This window comes from the organism of the source record quoted next, unplaced genomic scaffold (genome assembly GCF_019419815.1).
Source record: "Pyrus x bretschneideri cultivar Hongxiangsu unplaced genomic scaffold, Pyrus_bretschneideri_v1 Contig61, whole genome shotgun sequence".
In the NCBI taxonomy this organism is placed as follows: Eukaryota; Viridiplantae; Streptophyta; class Magnoliopsida; order Rosales; family Rosaceae; genus Pyrus; species Pyrus x bretschneideri.
Genome location: NW_025999800.1, coordinates 15,902 through 33,245, shown reverse-complemented (window position 1 = coordinate 33,245; position 17,344 = coordinate 15,902). Strand labels below are relative to the sequence as shown.

The window sequence follows — 17,344 nt, the reverse complement described above, 5'->3', positions numbered from 1 at the left end:
TGAACCGCCTCAAGTCAAAATGGTGAATTACACCCATGTCTCCGATTAAATCTACTAAAAGACCACTTCCCGAAAACTCTCTCACCGTCTCTCCTCCAGCCCGGCACTCCACCAGTCGCGGCGCAAAACCACCACCTTCTCTTCTCACACCGTTTCCCCTTTAATACATGTAGAACCCAAACGACAATCATCGCAATGTCGTTGCACGAGCGAGCCGTAATCAACCTAGTCTCCCAACTCGCCCTCTCCTGCGACGGCGCTGTTTTGGGCGTAGTCCTAGCGTGCGCTGCCGTGCGTACCGTCATCAAGTTCGCCTACACCTCCTCAGCCCTGCGCAAGCTCCGTAACGCTCCCTACGTCAAAGTCTCCGACCTCCGCGCAATCCTCGCCCCCGACGATTCTCAGCCCTCAGATGCAAAGCTCGTCGTCTTACGCGGCACCGTCGAAGCCAAGTCCGCTGTCGACGGCAAGTCGAATAGCCTCCAATCCAGCGTATTCGCCTCTCAGGGAACAAGGAACAGTGCCGTCGTCGTTCAGAGGACTCAAACGGTGATTTTTGATTTCTTTCGTTGCTCAGTAAATTTAATCTTCGTTTTTGTTTGGAGGAAACTGAATTGGAAATTTCAATTTTTGTAAAGTGTGTTTATAAGGATCGGAAGAACTTCATCGGATTTCCGTTTGATTTGAGAAGTTTAATTTTGAAGCCTTGGAGAGAGCAAGAATCGAAGGATTTAAGAACGGTACTGGAATTGCTTAATTATTTTCAATGTTTTCTGTGAATTTCCATGGTTATTTTAAATTTATTTGAATGCATAAAATTTAGAAATTGAAGGGTAAATTTTGATTTATATTGGTGTAGGTTCCTTTTGTTCTTGTTGAAGGTAGTCGAAGGAGGGTTTCGGAATTTGTTGTTGTGAATGTAGATGAATCAAGACATCCCTTACCTCTTACTACAGTTTATCGTAATTTTCATCCTGTTAATGCTTCTCCCTACAAATATAAACTCGTTGATGCATTCTTCCGGCATGAATATCCGGTGAGTTTCGCTAGTTTTGCCTTGCATTGTGTGCTTCTTAGGGTCCTAGTTATTTGCTAATCGCTTTATAATGATGTCGTTGTTTGTTTCTGGTTTGGAAGATTGGTTTTCTTGATGAAGAGAAGATTCTTCCATTGGGAAAGGAAATTACCGCTGTCGGTCTCTGCAGTTTAAAAAATGGAGTGCCGGATATCAAGTCGTGCAAAGATCTTCCCTATTTTCTGTAAGCGAGCTTCTTCTTGAGCATGGTCTCTTGAACCTCCATTTTTCAGTATTGCCGTCGGATATGAAAAATTCTTTACTTACTCTGGAAAATGCGTTCTCTATCCTGTTAACGGTCGTCAAATAGTATGGTATATTAGCTAGGACAACAGTAACTTCTAGTTTATTCGGTCGTAATCTATCTCTGCAGCAGTGCTCTCATCCATTGGATTTATTTGGTGGCTAAAACCTTGAAATCGGATTTAAGTTTCAGTTCGGTCATCCAGGGGACAAATATTCAGTTGTCAAATAATATATATTGCTTTACCTTTTTTATTATTGTGTTGAAGATTCCAATTCTCAGCTGTTGTTTTTCGTTTTACCTCACTGTTTGATAGTATGTTGCTGTAAGAACAGTTTATTTATTGCTTGACTTCTGTGAATGATCTTGCGTCTTTTACAGTTCTGAGATGTCTAAGGATGAGATGGTTGTAGAACTTACTTCACGCACAAGAGTGCTGTTCTGGAGTGGGATTGTTCTGGTTTCAATGTCAATTGGAATCCTTGGTTATGCTGTTTCGAGGTACACATTTCTTTCCAAATGTGACATTCTTTCACTCCATTCTACTTGCGAGTTCTTGTTCAATATCGATAGGGCTATTTGATGTTTCTAGGCCGATGTAAAGGACAACTTTCTACAGTCCATGGACATGAGTTGTGGATGTCATACTCACCCATTATAAATTAAGAGATGAAATTGAAATGGTTAAACACTGATGATCACATTGATCGGAAATGTGAGTTTCGTTAAACTGATTTACATGTATTATTTCAGGAATTGGGATAAATTGAAAGCGTGGAAGCAAGGAAGGCAGTCACAGCAATCAATCCCTGCTGCTGACGGCAATACCGAAACTCAAATTGAAGAAGAGGAGGAAGTAGGAGAGGTTCCAGATGGACAGTTGTGTGTCATATGTCTGATGAGGAGAAGGCGATCGGCATTCACTCCTTGCGGGCATCGTGTTTGCTGCCACCCGTGTAGCATATCAATCCAACGGAATGTAACACCATGCTGTCCTGTTTGCCGGCAGGATATCCGCGCTTCAGTGCGAATATATGATTCTTAACGTCGGTATTCTAGTATTAGGAGAAACTATGTGAGGGACTGTTCCTCTCGGGTTAAAGTGCTAGAGACTAGGGCTCAAAGTAGTATAGTTTAGGCATGTTTTGTGTGTATAACAAAGATACTAATCTATGTATTTTGTAGTTTTGAAAAGGAAAATTACACTAATTTCTGAAAATTGTTAGTTTTTTTCTGCTGGATTGAAGACTCTAACCATTGAAATTATGGGAGTCCCACATCCATTGAATTCTCAAAGTCTGGAGAAATGAAGAGAGAGAATAATCCTATTGGGTCTTCAATTATGTTTTGGGCTTAAATTAAGTTAAATATTATAATCGGGCTATAAATGGACATAAATTGGGTTTCATAATTAAATATCTAACATAAATATAATATTTATTTATTTAATTTGGTCCGGTTCGATTTCTGAGCTAAGAAAACCGAGATCGAACGAGCCATTTTAGTTCGGTTCGCTTTTTTATATTCGGGTCGATTTCTTTTGGCTTTGGTTTGATGTTCGGTTCGATTTTTTTCGGTTTTTGATTTTTTGAACCCTTATACGGTATATTCAACTGAGTTTTTTTTGTTACATTTAAATTTTTTTATAAAATTGACATTTTTGAAACTAGGGATTAAAATTTAGCTATCAATGGTAAATACTCGGATTAGTGTCACTCATAACTCGATTTCGACACATTCAACACGCTCAGCTAATGAGATATACATTTTTATGGGTTAGAACAATAGAATAATTATACTAAATTAATTTTATCTCAACTAAGGACATGTATAGGTGATATGCTTTAGTTTGAAAATTAAAACAAAAATTAGACCGCCTCAAAGCATCTCCAAATGAGATGTCAAAATGTCTAAATCTGCAATAATGGTAATAAAAGATAGCAATAATGTTGTACAACCGAGAAACCAAATCTGATGTAGCATAACATGGAAATACATCTCTCCCTCTTGCTGCCAAATTTGATAGCACCTTCAAAAGAAATTTAATTAATTTTTAACTACTTATTATTATTAATTTTTTTTTATTGATTTGAAGCATTGCTTTTTTGTTTCTTTTCATTACCATTGCAATATTTAATATTTTTTAATTTATTTTCTTTTATTCTCAATGCAAAGAAAATAAATATAAATTTTTGTTTGATGCTTAAAATTTGACATATTGGATGAAAATTAAAATTTTAAAAAATGTCGAAATGTCACGTAAACTTTCAAATGTAAATTTTAGATTCGAAATTTGACATCTTCAAAAGGAGATAGTCTCAAATGAGCACAAGTTGTCAAACTGGTCAAGTACTAGATCACCAACGGTGTCTGATTAAATCTGCTAAAAGACCACTTCCCGAAAACTCTCACCGTCATTCCTCCAGCCCGCCAATCCATGAGTCACCGCGCCAAACCACCACCATCTCTTCTCACACCCCCCACCCCACCCAACCCTCCCCACCCCCCCACCACCCCCCCCCCCCCCCCCCCCCCCAAAAAAAAAAGCACGAGCGAGCCGTGATAAACCTATTCTCGCAACTCGCCCTCTCCTACAACGGCGCCGCTTTGGGCGTGGTCCTAGCGTGCGCCGCCGCGCGTACCGTCATCAAGTTCGCCTACACCTCCTCAGCGCTGCTCAAGCTCCGTAATGCTCCCTACGTCAAGGTCTCCGGACTCCGCGCAATCCTCGCCCCTGACGAATCTCAGCCCTCAGATGCAAAGCTCGTCGTCGTTCAAAGAACTCAAACTGCGCGTTTTCGTTTCTTTCGTTCTCAGTAAACTGAATCGGAAATTTCAATTTTTGTAAAGTGTGTTTATTAGAGGCACGGATAGTTAGCTTTGTTGGGAATCCCACATCGCTCACGCAAGGGTTCTTTGTGCTGTTTATAAAACCTGTTGGAGAACACGGTTGTGACACCACTGGACGAGGCGGTTGGGCCATATTTCTGTAAAAAGAAATAGTCCCAGGAAAGTCCCCGGGCCCACTATCTGCAGAGATGCAGGCCTGGAAACAGGTAGCCTCCGTAGGCTTGGAGTCTTATCGCCCCGTGCGATGGGCTGAGACACGTGTGGAGCCTTTAGGCTTCAAGCCCGGAGTAATCTTGGCCGACTGAACAGTTATTCGCTTGGTCCATTGGACTAACTGAACGGGGCTTACGTTTCAGTGGTGTCAAATTTTTATATTATTTTTCGATTGAAAATGATAAATTACACTTTATTTTTTGCTTATTCAAGATAGCAGTGAGAAAGAAAAGAATTGTGTGACAAATTAAAATATATGTGGGAATCACTTATTGATTAGTTTGGATGTACTTTTAAAATGATTGAAAACTTTTTAGAGAAAATATTTTTGGATTTCAACAGTATTTATGTTTTCTATTTTGCAATTATTCCTGTAATGTGCAATCTGATTTTCAGTCGATTGAATAGTAGGTTTGTAGTTGAATCGAGATTGGCGATTAGTACAAGATTGAAAATCTCTCTTTCATGCAGCTCGTGCTTTATTGATTAGTTTGGATGTATTTTTAAAACGACTGAAAACTTTTTAGAGAAAATAATTTTGGATTTCAAAAGTACTTACGTTTTCTATTTTGCAATTTTTTTATATTATTTTTCGATTGAAAATGATAAATTACACTTTGTTTTTTGCTTATTCAAGATAGTAGTGAGAAAGAAGGGTTATTCGCTTGGTCCATTGTACTAACTGAACGGGGCTTACGTTTCAGTGGTGTCAAATTTTTATATTATTTTTCGATTGAAAATGATAAATTACACTTTATTTTTTGCTTATTCAAGATAGCAGTGAGAAAGAAAAGAATTGTGTGACAAATTAAAATATATGTGGGAATCACTTATTGATTAGTTTGGATGTACTTTTAAAATGATTGAAAACTTTTTAGAGAAAATATTTTTGGATTTCAACAGTATTTATGTTTTCTATTTTGCAATTATTCCTGTAATGTGCAATCTGATTTTCAGTCGATTGAATAGTAGGTTTGTAGTTGAATCGAGATTGGCGATTAGTACAAGATTGAAAATCTCTCTTTCATGCAGCTCGTGCTTTATTGATTAGTTTGGATGTATTTTTAAAACGACTGAAAACTTTTTAGAGAAAATAATTTTGGATTTCAAAAGTACTTACGTTTTCTATTTTGCAATTTTTTTATATTATTTTTCGATTGAAAATGATAAATTACACTTTGTTTTTTGCTTATTCAAGATAGCAGTGAGAAAGAAAAGAATTGTGTGACAAATTAAAATATATGTGGGAATCACTTATTGATTAGTTTGGATGTACTTTTAAAATGATTGAAAACTTTTTAGAGAAAATATTTTTGGATTTCAACAGTATTTATGTTTTCTATTTTGCAATTATTCCTGTAATGTGCAATCTGATTTTCAGTCGATTGAATAGTAGGTTTGTAGTTGAATCGAGATTGGCGATTAGTACAAGATTGAAAATCTCTCTTTCATGCAGCTCGTGCTTTATTGATTAGTTTGGATGTATTTTTAAAACGACTGAAAACTTTTTAGAGAAAATAATTTTGGATTTCAAAAGTACTTACGTTTTCTATTTTGCAATTTTTCCTGTAATGTGCAATCCGATTTTCAGTCGATTGAATAGTAGGCTTGTAGTTGAATCGAGATTGACGATTAGTACAAGATTGGGCTATTTTGCAGTTATTCCCTTAATGTGCAATCCGATTTTCAGTCGATTGAATAGTAGAGATTGGCGATTAGTACAAGATTGAAAATCTCTCCTTCATGCAGCTTGTGCTGTATTGATTAGTTTGGATGTACTTTTAAAACGATTGAAAACTTTTTAGAGAAAATATTTTTGGATTTCAAAAGTACTTATGTTTTCTATTTTGCAATTATTCTCGTAATGTGCAATCTGATTTTTAGTTGATTGAATAGTAGCCTTGTAGTTGAATCGAGATTGGCGATTAGTACAAGATTGAAAATCTCTCTTTCACACAGCTCGTGCTTTATAGTGAACGAATGAGAAGGATCAAATATGATTATCATCTTAATCATGACTTTTCACCCTTGCACATGACATACATACATAGGTAAAGCTAGAGAAAAATTGGGTATATTATTTCGCCGATTTGAAAACTATTTCATTTTAAGTTTGTTTGCTAAAGATAGAAGAAAAATATGTGGAAGAAATTAACAATGAAAAATAGATAAAAGGGATAGATGAGAAAGAAACGAAGGAGATTAAAGGAATTTGGAAGAAAATAGCTTCAAATTAGTTTTCGTTTTCATTTTATGTTTCACTCGACTCATTTCATCCACATTCATTTCATATTTCTTCCACCATCCTTCTTCCTTCGTCCCACACGTATACCACTTGAACCCAATATAAGAATTAAAAAGTTCAGAATTTGTAGACCACTCCACAGATGGAGAAGTTAAAAGAGAAGAAATCAAGCAGATATAAAGCTAGAACACTAAATTGCAAACCCACCCAATCTTAAATTTGAAAATTAATAAATACACTCGTATCTAACTATGTCCGTTGTTTTCGTTTAATTAAATACGATAATCAGGAATAAAAACAGTAAAGTTCATAAAAAAATAAAAATAAAAATAAAAATAGAACCACCAATTTTAGTTGTTGCCTTCGCTCTCATGAGGCTTCCACAATGAACAAAAAGATACAGGCTGCCCCTTCCACCACAACCCTACACACCCATCCTTCTCATCCACCTTCATCTCCCAATTACTATCATACTTCCTCAGCAAGGCTCTTCCTCCATCAATGGCATCCTCCCCAAACACCTCCCCCACAAACCCTACCCTTCTCATCCTCTCACCCCACTTCTCCTTCCCCTCATTCATCTCCCCACGGTTCGTCAGTGCCTTCGCCGCCTCCCCTTCCATCACCCTCCTCTCCTCGCTCTCCCGCCCTTTGAATGCCACGCTGGTCGAGTCCAAGAACCTCCACAAGTATTCCACCTGCCTCGAAAACCCCGTTGCAAAATCCCCGCAGTTGTTGCAGCTGCACTCCATGTTGTTCTCGCTTAGGATCACCCCCTTGGGCTCCATGCTCCTCAGGGACTTCAAGAACTCGGTTCTCTCATCCGGGGTGTTGTGGTTCAGTTGGTGTAGCCTGAATTGCACGCAAACGATCAGTGTTTCGTCATTGGAGGCGTCGATCAGTTGAGCATTCAGAGTTTTCAATGGCTGATCGTCGAGGCGCTTAATTTGCAAATTGATGTTCATGTACTTGGCGAAACTGAGGAGTCCATTGGAGAAATTGTCACCGGGAGGACCTACTGCAAATGGGGTCCCTCTGTTTTGGTTGTTTTCAGCGCCGGCGATAACTGTGATCTTGACCAATGGCGGAGGGCCGCCTGGCCGGTGAGTCAGGGCCTCGAGCAGAGTAGGCCATTGCATACCATGAGACACACCGACATCGACAATGTGAAGGGTTCGAGTTCGATCAAATTCTTCCGCAATAAGTTGGAGAATTGAAGAGTTCGCAATGTTATTTGGAAATGCAAACCATGGACTCACCTCATAGAATTTCATCAGAGATTTTTGGAAAAATCTTGGTTCTGTGGAAGTGAAAGTAACCGGTGCCGCTGAGGCAGAGCCGTTAGGGGCAGAGGAGGAGGAGGAGGACAGGTGCTGATTCAGCGCATGGAGCCCGTGAGCTGCCAAGCGGTGGTTGGCGTCGCCGGTGACTGAGGCAAGCTCGTGGAGAACGAAGAGGAGGTGCTGGACACGTGTCGAATTCCCACCTGTGATGGCTGAGGCACAAGGGTTTAGCAACTGCTCTGCCCACCTCCCTTCCTTGCTATTACCGTTATTACAGTTATTCCCCGTACCCTTGGCTGTCCCTTTTTTGTTCCCATTTGATTTCTTAACTGGCACCACTACTACCTCTTCACCTGATTGGTTCCCCGGGACGGCAGGATTGATCGGACGGCCGTGGTGGTTCTTCCGATCAATTTGTTGCTCTTCCGGGGACGCCTTTCGCTTCTTAGATGAATCGGTAGGTGACGGATGATTCAAATTGGCGGGATTTGGGGGCCCTGTGGTGGTTGTTGGGATTGAAATGCCAGTTGGGTTGTTGAGACAAGTAGGATTTGTGGTGGGATGAACAAGATCATGGTTCTCATCCCACCATTGAAGTCCTCCATCGATGTCATTTGAATGGTAAGGATCATCCCAGAAAGATGGGAAGAAAGTGACTGAATCTTCAAGCCAATCCAAGATATGATCTGAGGTGGAGTTTGGCTCTGGTTGTTCAGTGGTCATTGTGCTTGAGAATTTCGGAAAGGGAAGAGGAAGTGAAGATGATGAAGAGAGAAAAGGGGTTTCTTAAGGTAGGTGACAAAGTTTTTTTTTCTTTTTTTTTTTTGCCAAAAGGTGACAAAGTTTGATCATTGACCAAAATGGATGGAGGTATTTTATGGGAGCTTTCATACCCTTAAAGTTTTGAATGATTTTCAAAACGATTCACGAAGTTTCAATTTTTTCGTATTGCACCATATTGTTTTGAAGTAATATCAATTTATGCTTTTGATGTAATTAATTATCTGATCTTTCATTAAATTGATGTTATGATGAGAGTGGAACCATAATTATGAGTTGACGTGACCCACATTTGTACCACATTGATAAAAAAAAATAAAAAAAACCTAGAAATCCTAAAAAACTCGACATAGAGCTGCATCTTCTCTTAAATCAAAGCTTTGTTTTTCAAAATGACAATCAATCGGATCAAATCGTGCAAGGTATGTCATCTTAGATTCAAACTCCGCGTATCGCGCTTTGTCAATTTAATGAAGGGTTAGATGTTCAAATAGACAAAATATTTGAATTAATACAATTTCAAAACTTCAGGGTGCAATGCAAGATATTCAAACTTGATGACACATTTTAAAAACAAATTTATAGGATCAAACGTTAAATGTGTTAAATGTTAAATTAATGGATTAAGGCAATGGGGGTGCATGAATGAGACAAAGGAAGGCATATTGTAATGTGGGGGTGTGCTGTTAATTTGGACGATGTGATGTTTGATTAGGGATAATGAACTCCAATTAAGTAATTAACCCTTATGTGTCTTGGGTGGTTAACTTACTCCTTGGCATGTCTTGCCAATTGAGATCCACCAATTACGATTAGAAATAGAGATGAAGTTGCCTTGAAAATGTGATTAGGGTTGAATTTAAATAGTCTGCAGACGGCAGATACTGGTTCAAAAGAATTAAAAATTGTAAACACTTTGTTTGCTACTGGTTTGTGTTCTTGGAGAGATTCTTAAACATGTTTGGTTTTGTCCCTTCGACAAGGTGGACCTTTTCTATTTCATTTGTTAATAATAATGTTTTAATTAAATCTAATGGTGATGTTGTGTGGTATTTCTTCTTGACACAAGAGGACCAATTAGCTAGAGAGTTTGAGTTGCTGTGCCTCCTTTTTCTGCCGACTCAAATTCAATCCTCTTTCTTGGCAGTTACCACCTCTTTTTCTGAGAAAATGTAAAATAAGGACGGAATGTGACAACTTTAAATAGAGAACGTGAGAAAGGGAACTGGATAAACTAGCCCCCCAGTTGATATGATTCTTGTTTTTAGATTTTGATTACTAAGTTCTTTCTTCTTCATTGTATCCCTGCATCACCGTCGTCGGGCTACCTCGTCGTTGGTGGCCATCTTCGACGTTGGGCAGAGTCCGCCGCCTACACTCGGGTTCTCTCTCTCATGTTGGATCAGAAGATGTGATATTTTTTTTCATGAATATATTCAGTGGTTGTTGCCCTCTTTGATGGCATATTGATTGAATATTGATGACATATTAACTGAACACACTTTCATGGATGTAAGTTGTAACTATTCATACTAAATAATAGCGATTGTTGCCCTCTTTGATGACATATTGATTAAATATTGACGCACATTAACTCACTTTTATATTTGTAAGTTGTAACTATTCGTGCTAAATAATTTTAAACCAATTGTAAAATAAAAAAAATCATAATTAACCGTCCAATTTATCGGGCGACTTAAACATTTCACATTGTATCCCCACTTTTGATCCCCTCGTTGTAAAAGCTCTCCCAACTGACAATGTTTGGAGAGGCCCTTGATCTTGTGTTGTTTGGTATTCAGTTGATAACAACTTAAGGTTTTCAATGAATGAAACTATATTAGTTAAAAAATAAAAAAATAAAAAAATCTAAGAAGGATTCTAAACAACATGTTAGCACTGCCTTTTTTTTATTTTGGGTGAAAGTAGAGCAAAATTATGCGTGATTAGCTCTTTGTTAATAGTCGCGTGCAAGACACCTACTCTTCTCAAAGGAAAAATGATATTGCACCTTGAAACCCTCGCCCCTCCCCTCTCTACTAAAATTTATTAATATCTACATTATATATTAATAAAACCTTATTTGTCAACTAAAACCCCAACAAATTACCACTCTAACCCTCTCACCAGAACTCAACAAAAATAAAAAATGTGGACAATTTAGTATACGCATAGACAAATTTTACTGTTTTTTATAACATCACAACCATGTAAATTACCACTCTACATTCCCCACGTTCTCCTACCTTTTCTCTTCCCTCTTTTTTTTTTTTTTTTTTTTTTTTGTCTTTTTCATTTTTGAGTTGTCATCCATGCTCATTCAAAATAAGTTGTACTAAAATAAAAAACAAATTTAGTTGCACCCTTGGAGCGTGTGTGCCGATTGCTAGTAAGAATTATAAAAAAGGTACATGTAAGGAGACTAGGCCAACACCATCAAACAGTCAACGAAAACGATAAGTAGGAAAAAAAGGCAAATTGCATGTATGAGCAATGACTGCAAATGATAGGATAATAGACCACCAATAATAAGCATAAGCTGCAGCCTTATAAGAGGCTAGCAAGTAGGCGACCTGGTTGCCTTCCCGATAGATATGTGTATGAAAAAAAACTCATCTGACGAAACCATGAAACTGTTGACAAAGCCTTATATGAGCAATGTTGAACCAAAGTGGAATCAGTTTCAATCCAAAGGTGTTTCCAGTCACAAACCCATGCGACACGAACTGCCTCAATAAAAGCTAAATTAAATTGTCGCTGTCACCGAACTCACTAATTCTGTACAAGAAGCAAATAGCGCCAAGGACTTGGCCTTCACTGGTATGAAAATCGCTTCCAAAACTCGCACACTCATTAGAATAAGAGCCATACATATTCACCTTAATCCACCCCAACTGCGAAAGATGATAGTGAACAGGGGGCCGAAGCCAAGAGCGGCGAAATACCTAGCAATGAGAAAATAGGCAAAAAGTAGAAGGAAGGTGCCGGCTAGAAACACATATTGAAGACGAATCCCGAAAACAGTCCGTAAACCAATGCTTAGTATATTCTGAAGGAACCAAATGCCCCAAATAAAAGTACAAAGTAAAATGATCCAAAGCTTACGAGTTGATCTAGAGAAAGCCAGCAAGGTAAGGCTATGAGAAGACAAATCTTTTAAACCTAAGCCCCCCAAATGTTTTGGACGACAACAGCAAGGTAAGGCTATGGGAGAGGGGGTGATATCCTTGTATGTACATGCCCACCTCCATATAGCATGAGGCCTTTTGGGGACTCACTAGCTTCGGATTCCATCAGAACTCCGAAGTTAGGCGAGTTCGGGTGAGAGCATTCCCAAGATGGGTAACCCCTTGGGAAGTTCTCGTGTGAGTTCCCAGAAACAAAACCGTGAGGGTGTGGCCAGGGCACAAAGCGGACAATATCGTGTTACGGCGGAGTTGAGACTGGGATGTGATACAATGGTATCAGAGCCACTTTACCGTGTGGTGCGAGTGTGCCGACAAGATCGTCGGGCCCCTAAGGGGGGGGGTGAATTGTAACATCCCACATCAACCAACGGAGAGGGGGTGATGTGCTTTATATGTACATGTCTACCTCCATATAGCACGAGGCCTTTTGGGAACTCACTGTCTTCGGATTCCATTGGAACTCTGAAGTTAAGCGAGTTCAGGCGAGAGCGGTCCTAGGATGGGTGATCCATTAGGAAGTTCAAGTGTGAGTTTATAGAAACAAAACTGTGTGGGCTTGGTCGGGGCCCAAAGCGGACAATATCGTGCTACGACGGAGTCGAGACTGGGATGTGACAGAATGCTATAAGAGCCACTCTGTCGTGTGGTGTGAGTGTGCCAACGAGGTCGTCGAGCCCTTGGGGGGTGGATTGTAACATCCCATATCGACCAACGGAGAAGGGGTGATGTACCTTATATGTACATGCCCACGTCCATATAGCACGAGGCATTTTGGGAACTTACTGGATTCGGATTCCATTGTCCGAAGTTAAGCGAGTTCAGGCGAGAGCATTCCCAGGATGGGTGAGCCCCTGGGAAGTTCTTGTCTGAGTTTTCAGAAACAAAACTGTGAGGGGATGGCCGGGGCCCAAAGCAGACAATATCGTGCTACGGCGGAGTCGAGACTGGGATGTGACAGCTTTCAAGAGATGTTCTTAAGAAATATTTTGAGAAATGATAATTTTTTTTTTATTAGGATGCCAAATAGGCCCTTAGTTAACTTGATATTTTTTGAGGGTCCGTAAATGCATGAGTCCAGATATAATTTTGGACAAGTGCATTGAGGACATGGTTGGAATTTTAAATTGCCATTTTCTTGTTTTTGGGCTAGGTTTATTGGGTTTTTGTGACTTCTTGAAATAATACAAAATGATTGAAGCTCTATGAAATGTATTTTGTGTTTTGGTCTCAATAACTAAAGCTCCCTATTATTTTTACTAGTTTACTGTAATTTTATTTAGTTGCAGATTGTCACTTGAAGCAAGGGAGAACGATGAGTGCTAGCCAGCCAGTCCATCAGGTTCGCTCTTTCTTAAACTAGCTTTACATTTGTAAATGCAGTTAGGTGAAGCGAGTAAAATTACGATTAGGCCCAGTAAACGCTTTTACTTGGAGCAGTTTTAGTAAAAGCACACGGCAAATTTAATAAAAATTCAAGTGCTTTATGGAAAATGTGCTAATTTTTTCTGTCAGACATTGTGATTTGTTGGAAGCATGTTTGGTTATCTAAAAGGGCTTAATGAAAACGCTGTTGGAAGCTAGGCTGTAATTGCTAAATAAATTACCTACAAAAATTGTAAATTACCATGCAAGTATATACAAAATTTTATGCACAAAACACAAAGTTAATGCATATGAAATTAGATTAGAAAAGTCTAAAAAATAGGGTCATGTTAAGAACTTTGTTCTCTCTCCCTAACACATTTATGTCTCACTACGGTGTTCATGTCTCACTATAGTGCTCATGGTTGATCGACGCTTACCTCCCAAGATATAACGGCCTCCTCCTTTATGTTACTAGCAACCAAATCGTAAGGCTCCAACGAACCACTCTCAGCCTCACTTGACATCTTAGTATGATATGGCTGATACGAAATTGTATGACTCAACTAAAATTAATTCAAATTGACTAAAAACTCAAGTGGTGAAGCCTTTATATAGATGTGTAAGTGACTCTTCATAATAGTTGCGTCTTACCTTGAAGAGTAAATAGCTGTCTCTCTTCAATCAAAAGGCAAAGGTTGCACCACTTCTCTTTAATCAAACAATCACAACCTTATTCGCGAATAGTGGCAACTCATCATATATAATAATAGTACCATTTTGAAATCCATAATATACATAAACATAGTAAAACTTAGCAAAATCATCAATCAAGAACTCATACAAATCTCAAGACGTCTGTTGAGATATAACATCTTTACATACCCAGTTTTATTTTGAAGGAAATTTGAAAATATTCCTAGTGGCCTTCACCCTAAGGAATTGCATTTGCAGCTCCACATATATGATATATGAGGCTTTTGCAGGTTCTCTGTGCGTCAACTGCATCCGTTGATGTTACCTGAAATCACAATAAACCATACTTATTATACACATATGCATAGTTCATAGCTGTCCCTGTGCATCCATGAGGATGACATGCACCAACACAAACTTAAAACATTGTTCCGAAAGCAGCAGATTTCTGAGAAAGCAAGTCATACCATTACATGAGTGAGAGCCTGTGATGGACTACCAGCTTTCAGTAATGATTGCTGGGGAGTGGGTAATGTCATCCCAAATTTGAGCCCTAGTTCTCGTAATGGTTGCAGAAAATTCTTGTGGCATATCAGTCAACTTCAATTTAGTGAGATTCTTCAATTGCTTCAACCCACTTGGGACCCTCAATTTGATGCAGGATCTGATCTCCAACTCCCTGAGATTTCTCATTGCCTTTTCCTGCACGTCCCAATCTTCTAGTAGTTGTAGCTTCCACAACTTCAAAACTACAAGCTTCGGAAATCCCCACGTGTAGCAAGACATTTTTTCACCTGTGTATGAATTGGAGTACTTTAAGGTGAAAAAGCTTCTCTAACTTGGGCATTGGATCATCTGACAGAAAAGAGGCTGACAAAGTAAGATCAGCAAGGTTTTTTGGGAACTCCGCTACAATGGAATGAGTTAACTTTCCAAACAAATTTAGGCTTGAAAGATCCTCAAGGCCTGACAATGGCCACAAGACTACTATTTTAAAGACCGAAGGCCCCACGGCTTTACAATCTTGTCTCCTAACGCCCTTTGCTCTGATCTGTCTAACTGGAATGCCAGTCCCAATTTTCTTAGGTTGATCAACTTGTCAAGTCCACCCTTCAATGGACTATTCTTATCCACAAATGCACCACATAATGTGTGGAGATTCTTCAGGGAACTGCCGCCTTTCTGATGCATAATTTTACTCTGGTTTAAGTATAGGTGTCGGAGTTTGGGCAGTTTCCATATCGAACTAGGGAGAGTCTGGACATCTGTATGCTTCACATCTAATGTCTGGAGGTTCAGCAAATTGCCAATGGATGTTGGGACTTGTTGGAACCCCCAGTCCCACATCGGACAGAGGGAGAAGAGAAGAGTGCTTTAAATAGAAATACCCCTCTCTAACTAACATCGAGGCCTTTTGTGATAAAACCCCACACCTGAGGATTGTGCAGGTGGTTAAGTGGGGACAGTATCGGTGTTGTTGGAGTGGGCCCTCGGCCCGTCGATCTGAAAATTTCTACATGGTATCAGAGCCAGGAGGCGGGCCCGTACTGCCACGTGATTGGGTGGGTCCCAGTTGGCTCCGCGTGATTGTCCACGTAGGCCAAAGATGCCACGTGTTTGGGTGGGTCCCCATTGGCCCCACGTGATTGGGTGAGTCCCGACATGGCTCCACGTGGTTGCCGATGTGTGGAAATTCACGTGTGACCCATAAGTGGGGTCTCACGTGCCCGTCGACCTGAAAATTTCTACAGGACTGAATCAAGGAAAGTCCACCTCAAACCCAGATACCTCAACCTGCTTAGTTTTCCTATGTTGGTGGGCAATTCAGGTCTGAATACATTTTCGAGATCAAGGACCTGTAGCTGATGGAAGAAACCACCTGCAATGCCTCTTCGTAAGAAGTTACCTATTTCTTCTCCAGGTTTATTTCCTTCTCGAGTATCAAAGGAGAGGATGGAAATGAGATCTTTATAATGATCTGGCAAGTTTGAACTGTCACCATGAATACGAGCAAACACCTCATCACTTCTGCTATAATGATCAGTAAGTCTCTTTGGGCTCGTATGTTGCAGCTCTTGTCTACTTTGTAAAGCATAGGGCAAGCGACACGTCTTGACTTCACCATTATTCTTTCTTTCAACTACTTGAACCATATCCCCAGCAATCAAATCCAACAGGTACTTGCTCAGCCACAGCATTGTCCAGTCCGATGAAAGTATTATGACTACTGCATAAAATTTTAAGACAATAGCTCCCACCAACAATATATATCTGATAATTACATCCACTCTCATGTATTCTTGCTTCTCCGTGATCAACATGAAGGCTAGGAACACACAAACTGTGAAAGAAAGAGTAATGCAACGGAGAATCCCACCGACACCAGAATAAACCAGAAGTGATTTAGTATAAAACACATCATACATGAACCCTAGCTTAAACTCAATAACCTCTAGAGCTTCCTCAGAGTCCGGTGTTGGAAGAACGATTGGCTGTTTTCTATGACGTGGAAGGTGAGGATGAGATTGGCACACAGCCGCTTGAAAGTTTCAAAGAAACTGTAAGCTTTGTTTAGAACTGCAGCATTTTGGGCACTACTAGATTCATCAACTTGAACTGCATAGTAGTGATAAAAAACTATCGGAGCTTCGATGAATGTCTTCGGTTCAACCCTAAACCCCTCAGCTTTCTTTGAGCTGTATTCCTCCCTTTATCTAGCGTAATTTGGACCTGCGTGCGGAGGAGGGAGCATAGACTCTCTAAAATGCTCACTACTTGCAGACCTCAAAACCCAGGTCCTCTCCCCAAATTTATAATCTCAACTACGAAAACCGGAATGGCAAAAAAAATTCGACATTTTAATATGCTCTTATAAAGACATACAAAGCTACAATCACCTGGACAGCTACCCCAAGCAAGTGCCTAAGCCACAACTCATTGTCTTCCAACGAGTAAGCAGTGGTCTTATCTGGACCGCCGAGATGCAAGAAAAGAAACGGTGCCCAAAATGCTATCATAACAAAGTTTGGGTTTACAGAATCACCTTCGGAGTCTTCCTGGTTGCTGAAGAGAATGCCGAGTGAGACGGTTGCAACGGAGTCAGCTGACAAGTAAGCAAGCCAGAGGACAATTCAAAGTACGTTGCCGGTTGAATTCTTTCTCCAGTTGCCGATTAGGATGAGGATTGCTTGCAAGGCAAGGCTAATTAGAACCATGAACCGAAGCTCGCACTCATTCCAGGCTTCCCTCACGCTTACCGGGAAAATTTCCACTGTCTTCTTCTTCTGTGTGAAGATGAAACTGCTTACAACTGCAGGAATGGACATTTTTTATGTTTGGAAAACATCAAATTATATCAGTATATTTTCGCATAATTCATTGTACATAAAAGGAACAAATGAATTGGTA

At 39.7% G+C, this 17,344-nt stretch overlaps 3 protein-coding genes across 3 annotated transcripts; 1 reads left to right on the top strand and 2 right to left on the bottom strand.

The window, feature by feature from the left end:
- LOC103964272 (E3 ubiquitin-protein ligase SPL2) lies at nt 1–2,538 on the top strand. The gene is made up of 6 exons (XM_048572487.1): nt 1–549; nt 639–740; nt 860–1,036; nt 1,138–1,259; nt 1,701–1,820; nt 2,073–2,538. The coding sequence occupies exons 1-6, from the start codon at nt 196–198 to the stop codon at nt 2,362–2,364; spliced, it is 1,167 nt and encodes a 388-aa protein (XP_048428444.1). The 5' UTR covers nt 1–195; the 3' UTR covers nt 2,365–2,538.
- Nucleotides 2,539–6,822: 4,284 nt separating this feature from the next.
- On the bottom strand, nt 6,823–9,163 carry LOC103964269 (protein NODULATION SIGNALING PATHWAY 1). Its single transcript, XM_009377185.3, has one exon. The coding sequence runs from the start codon at nt 8,631–8,633 to the stop codon at nt 6,978–6,980; it is 1,656 nt and encodes a 551-aa protein (XP_009375460.1). The 5' UTR covers nt 8,634–9,163; the 3' UTR covers nt 6,823–6,977.
- A 4,819-nt stretch (nt 9,164–13,982) lies between these two features.
- LOC103964297 (putative late blight resistance protein homolog R1B-16) lies at nt 13,983–17,344 on the bottom strand. The gene is made up of 4 exons (XM_048572560.1): nt 16,798–17,344; nt 15,691–16,479; nt 14,404–15,259; nt 13,983–14,261 (listed from the first exon to the last, which is right to left on the bottom strand). Exons 1-3 carry the CDS (start codon nt 16,951–16,953, stop codon nt 14,924–14,926), a joined length of 1,281 nt encoding a protein of 426 aa, XP_048428517.1. The 5' UTR covers nt 16,954–17,344; the 3' UTR covers nt 13,983–14,261; nt 14,404–14,923.